Source organism: Hyperolius riggenbachi, chromosome 2, assembly GCF_040937935.1.
Source record: "Hyperolius riggenbachi isolate aHypRig1 chromosome 2, aHypRig1.pri, whole genome shotgun sequence".
In the NCBI taxonomy this organism is placed as follows: domain Eukaryota; kingdom Metazoa; phylum Chordata; class Amphibia; order Anura; family Hyperoliidae; genus Hyperolius; species Hyperolius riggenbachi.
Window position 1 is genome coordinate 544,902,373 of NC_090647.1, and position 6,365 is coordinate 544,908,737.

The following is a 6,365-nucleotide window of genomic DNA, read 5'->3' on the forward strand; positions in this document are numbered from 1 at the left end:
CTCTGACTTGCGTTCCCATGCCTGTCGGCCGGTGACGGCCAAACCGGAAGTGTTCGCCGGCGGGTCCTGGAGCATCAGAGCGGGGCTGCGAGGGCACCGATCGGCTGCAGGGGGCTGAGGGAAGCCCCAAGTGAGTAAATCTCATTTTTTTCACTTGACTTAAGGATCACTTTGAAGAGATTTTTTATAATATAATTATTTGTATGTGTAGTACAGCTCAGAAATAAAACATTAGGATCAGAGACATAAGTCTAATTGTTTCCAGTACAGGAACAGTTAAGAAACTCCAGCTGTTATCTCTATGCAAAAAAGCCATTAAGCTCTACGACTTTCAAAGTCGCAGAGAGGGCTGTCTTTTGAAGTATATCTCAGCTGTCAGTGAAGAATTTCCTTTTTGTCTGCCAGAGGACAGGTCAATAGTTCACAATACTGCTCTGAAAAAATCATTTAGAATTCTGAGTAGTGTGTAATCAGCAAATATTAAAGAATTATGCAATGTTATAAAACACACAATATAACTGAAATAAAAATATGAGAATATTTTCTTTGCTACTAATCTTCTAGTAATTATCCGTACTACACAACCAATTTATTATATCATGTTTTTTTCGCTTCAGTGTCTCTTTAACCACTTAATGACATGCTGACTTATAAAAACGTCCTGCTAGAGCCTCTTAGGGCTCTTTCACAATACAGGCAGCAGTAAAAGGCTAAAAAGCTGCGTTTTGGCTGCTGGCGTTTTTAAGGCGTTTTAACGCCAATACATTAGTATCAATTGTAATGAGAAACGCAGCGGTCAGCCCTAAAAAAGCTCCTGGGAGCTTCAAAACGCAACGCTTCAAAATGCAGCGTTAAGTGTGAAAGGTAAAATGAAAGTCTATGGACTTTTATTTTACCTAGGAAAACACCAACTTCGGCTGTGGCGTTAAAACGCCGAAAAAGCCCTCTGGTGTGAAAGGGCCCTTAAAGAGAAACTCTGAATAAGAATTGAACTTTATCCCAATCAGTAGCTGATACCCCCTTTTACATGACAAATCTATTGCATTTCACAAACAGACCATCAGGGGGCGCTGTATGACTGATTTTGTGATGAAACCCCTCCTACAAGAGGCTCTGGTACCTTGGTACTCTGGGCAAACCGCCACAATGTAACAATGTTCACAGACAGGAAATGGCTGTTTACAGCTGTCTGTAACGGCCAAAACAGCTAGCAGCAGCTACATAACCTGCCCACAGTAACAATGTCACCATGTAATAAATGTCAGAATGTGAATCTGGGAGAGGAAAGATTTTACAATGAGCAAACACTGACTAAATCATTTATACATAATTATTGTAAAAATGAAGCACTTTTTTTATTACATTATTTTCACTGGAGTTCCTCTTTAATGGCTCCAGGACGGTTTCATAAGTCAGACAGTGCTGCTGCCGCTGTGCACGTGAACATAGTGAAAAAAAAACACCCAAAAAAATACACCTTTATTTCCAAACTATATATTGTCACCATACTTTGTACTGGGGACATAATTACAATCTTGTGATAACCAGGACAAATAGGCAGATAAAATGTGTGGGTTTTATGTACAGTAGCAGTGTTTATATTAAAGCTATAGGGGATGAAATTGGAGAAATAGTGTATTTTTTTCAGTTTTTCCTTGTATTTCCCTTTAAAATGCATAGAAAATAAAGTAAATACTGAAAACAAATATCAACCCCAAAAAGCCCAATTTGTGGTGAAAAAAGAAACAAGATATAGATCATTTCATAGTGATTAGTAGTGATTAAGCTATTGGCAAATGAAAGGGATGAGCACTAAGGCTATTTCACAGTGGGACGTTACAGGCGCACGTTAGAGCAGCCTGTAACGCAGCCCACCGCACAGTAATGACATATCAATGGGGCTGTTCACAGTGCGGACGTTGCGTTACATTGTAACGCTACGTCACAAGACAACGTACTGCATGCAGTACTTTGTAAGCGGCAGAGCCGCGTTAGACTGCCTGCACATGCTCAGTGACGTTGGGGAGGAGCGGAGACCGGCCAGGCACATGGCTAATTAATATTCACTGCACTCAGTGATGTGCAGTGTTTACTTCCTGGAGCGGCCGCTCTGTGCAGCGATTGGCCGGCGGGACCACGTGATGCCGCATGCGTCCAAGAGGACGCATCACGGCATCACGGATGCCAGAGTGAGCTGCACAACGCGGCTCACTCTGACGTCCATATCCAGCAGCACCAGGCGTTGCGATAGGGGCACGTTATGCGACCATAACGTCCCCTAAAACGCAACGTCCTGGTGTGAAATTAGCCTAAAAGGTGAAAATTGCTCTTGTCCGTTAGGGTAAAAACCACCTTGGGGTGAAGTGGTTAAAGATCAAAGAAACAGTGAGAGACAGCTGGAGATAAGGTTTTACTGTATGAAAGTTCAAAGGGTCATTATTACTGCTTTGTTTTATAGCCAAAAATATAGTGTGTGCTTTTAAAACTGCAACTGACAATATGATGCAATGTTAAAAAAAAAAAAATCTATTTGACTGGAATTAAAAATATGAGACTCTTTGCTTTGCTACTAATTTTCTATTCCTTATCCGTACTACACATACAATTCATTGTATCATAAGGTTTTTTTTCGCTTCAGGTTTGCTTCAAAAGAAGTAAGCATGGCATTTTACAGCAGCCATCTTTAATTTATAAATTCAGGTTAACACTGAGAGAGCTGCTGTAAGGATATCTTTACCCTTTAAGTCCTCATTTTAATTTCTTTCTGCCTCAGCTGCAAAGACGACTGTCCGTTCCCGACGAAGCTGTGCGCAGGCAGAAGAGTGTGCGCCAAGCATTTCAGCTGCGTCAGAGGCAGACCTTTCCGGGATAACCCATAATACGGATTCTGCAGTGAATGGTTTCAATAAAAACTTTTTATATATTTTTTTTTTTCAATGGAAAAGCACATTTTTTGTAAAGTGACTGGGGTCCTCTTTATGGTACTGACTGTAAACTACAGACGGATTAGAATGCCACTGATCACATGATCCCTACACTATATATCAGGGGGATTTTGGAATCATGTAGCAGCACCAAGCGTGAAGCCGGCGACAGAGCGGGATCATCCACCAGGCAACCTAGGTAGGTGCCTCGGGTCTAGTAAGTGTCAAGAGGCCCACCTTCTCTGACCTCTCACCACTTCAGCTTACCAAAAAGACCATCGGGGGCCCCAAATCTTTTACCTTGCCTAGGGCTCCATTAGATCTTAATCCATCTCTGGCCGGTAGAGTCGGAACTGAACCGTATCCAAGGATGTACATGCTGAGAATGTATGAGAAGCAGAGGATCAGCACAACGATGGGCAAGTCATCAATGGCTCCTCCCACATTCTTCATTTCAAGTACCCATTAAGTTAAAAAAACTGTAAAATTTCTCCTTTTAAAGCTGCTCCCCTGTTCTCTGTCCTCCAAAATGACACAACAACAAAGAAACATTTGTAAAGCACTTTTCTCTCGTAGGACCCAAAGCACATAAGCGTGTCTCAGATCAGTACATAGTGATGTGTATAGGGGGGGAAAGTTATGCAATAAATGCCAGACTAAACAGGTGGCTTTTCAGTTTTTATTTAAACATCTCCAGGGTTGGAGCGGTCTTGATTAAGTTTGGCAAGGCATTCCACAGGGTAGGGGCAGCATGACAGAAAGCTCTGGTTCCAAAGGTGTTTAGCTGAAATCTGGGGGTGGTCATGTTATTGGATCCTTTTGATCTGAGGTTGTGGGAGGTGTGATGAAGTTGCAACAAATCCATCAGGTATCCGGGGCCTAGGTGGTGAAGGGATGTGAGTGTTAGCATGACAATTTTGAAAAGGATTCTCCATTTTATGGGTAGCCAGTGCCACGAGCAAAGGATTGGTGTTATGTGGCAGTGGCGGGGTTGGTTTGTTAACAGTCGTGTTGCGGCAGCATTCTGTACTAGCTGCAGGCGGTGTAGGTCTTTATTTTGAAGACTTGCATAGAGGGCATTGGAATAGTCCAACCGTGAATTGATGAAGGCGTGAACTAGGGTGGGAAGATCCTCCGAAGGAATGAGGTGATTCATTTTTGCAATAGATTCCTCAGGTGAAAGAAGGAATGTTCCACCACAGCTGAAATTTGATTCCTGAAGTTGAATTCCCCATCAATCAGTAAACCCAGGCTGTGCACAGTGTTGGAGCTAGTAAGGTCTAAGTTCCCTACTCTTAGTGGTGTTGACTGAGTCTGGAGCTCCTTTGCTCTTAGGGGCTGACCTCCAATGACAAGAACCTCAGTTTTGTCAGCTTATCACATGTCCTCCACTGAAAGCCAATCCTCCCTTAGAGTGGAGGTCTTGCGAACTATTTCCAAAGCCAGTTCTAGGTGGGAAGATGTGACGGGCAAAATGACTGCAGGGTCCTTTCATAGCCAGATCATCCACAAGGCAACTAGGTGGATATCTAGGACTTGGAAGATACCCGGAGGCCTGGTTGCCATCTTCTCAAGCCCTCTACTTGTTGTGTTCAATAGTCACGGAAGCAGTATAACTGAAACTAGGTTTATTTACAGGATTCACACTCTCTCTACATAAGCAGCATCTTCACTCCGTATCCCTAGCCAGGCAGACAAGTGGAACCAACGATCCACAACAGTCTAGATAATCTGATGCAGTCATGCAGCATCACAGTGCCATCTACAGGCCAGATGTATGAACACCACACTACCCTTACCTTAGTAAAAAGGCCAGGAGCAAAACATGGGTTGCCAACACACCTACGTTGCCTAAGTCCAGTTTCACCTTAAAGAGGAACTTTAAGGGAAAAAAAATAAATTGTGAAGTTAAGAAATAGAAGAGAGATCAAGAAATTATTGATATTTACTGTGTAGTTTGTTCATATTGTTTGATCCCCAATCAGCCTGCAGGTCATCATCTTTACTACTGGCAGACAAGAAAAAAACAGACAGCACCAACTGCCATTATCTATAACCCCCCCCCCCTTCCCCCAACAATGTGATAGGCTAAAAGGTTAGGTTTTTGTTGTACGGATATACAGATACACAGAGAGAGATACTGGTTGCTTGGCAGTTGGAAACAGCTGTTATTTCCCATAATGCAACGCGGTTCACAGACAGCAAACTGTCAGGACCTAGGTCCTGACATCACACTGTGGGAGGGGTTTCAGCACAATATCAGCCATACAGCGCCCCCTGATGATCCGTTTGAGAAAAGGAAAAGATTTCTCATGGGAAAGGGGGTATCAGCTACTGATTGGGATGAAGTTCAGTCCTTAGTTACAGTTCCTCTTTAATTCATCTCTGGACCCATTGCATTATAATACTGTACAGATTGTGCAGTGAGATTCCATAAGTAAAGGCAAGCATCTAACCATGCAGTTTCAAACCTACCATGGCTGCTTTGTTAAGGATAATAAAGAAAAACAATTAGAAAGAAATCAAGCAGAAAAAACATTAAGGGCCCGTTTCCACTATCGCGAATTCGCATGGGCAATACAAGTGGATGGGACTGTTTCCACTTGTCAGGATTTCTGAGCGTTTTTCTGTGCAGAAAAAATCTGCACGGCAGAGCCCTCAGAATTCGCATACCGCATACCGCTATGCGAATCGCATACAATGTATTTCATAGGAAATTCGCATGCGGTTTTGCATAGAAACAATGGAAAAGCACACAGGCACTGCCATGGTTAAATTCGCATACATAGTCATTCATGCGAAATCGTATGCGACTTTGCATGAAAATTCGCATACAACCACATGCGAAATTTGCATCCGCATGTGACTTTTTCCGCAGCGATTCCCACCGCACAAGTGGAAACGGGACCTAAAGAGAAACCGTGACCAAGAATGGAACTTCATCCCAATCAGTAGCTGATACCCCCTTTCCCATGAGAAATCTATTCCTTTTCTCAAACGCATCATCAGGGAGTGCTGTATGGCTGATATTGTGGTGAAACCCCTCCCACAAATGATGGCAGCGGCCCACAGCACTGAAGTCCTGACATCACACTGTGGGAGCCTTGTTGCATTGTGGGAAATAACAGCTGCTTCCAATTGCCAAAACAGCAAGCAGCATCTCCTTCCACTGACATCACCTGCCAGCAGTAAAGATGTCACCATTTGATAAATGTCAGAATGTAAATCAGGGAGAGGAAATATTTTACTATGGGCAAACACTGACTAAATCATTTATACATAATTATTGTAAAATGAAGCACTTTTTAATTACATTATTTTCCCTGGAGTTCATCTTCAAATCCTGGTTTAAAGAAGTTCTGTGGGGGGTTGCGGAAGAGAAAAACGGACACTTACCTGGGGCTTCTATCAGCCCCGTGCAGCGGTAATGTCCCACGCCGT

The 6,365-nt window shown here is 43.0% G+C and overlaps 1 protein-coding gene across 1 annotated transcript in view; it reads left to right on the forward strand.

The window, feature by feature from the left end:
• VEGFD (vascular endothelial growth factor D) overlaps nt 1-5,121 on the forward strand; it is an 89,212-nt gene extending 84,091 nt beyond the window's left edge. The window contains exon 7 of the mRNA XM_068266211.1: nt 2,774-5,121. Coding sequence (XP_068122312.1) covers nt 2,774-2,879 — 106 coding nt within the window. The 3' untranslated portion in view covers nt 2,880-5,121. The remainder of the gene's footprint in view (nt 1-2,773) is intronic.
• Nucleotides 5,122-6,365: the final 1,244 nt, after the last annotated feature.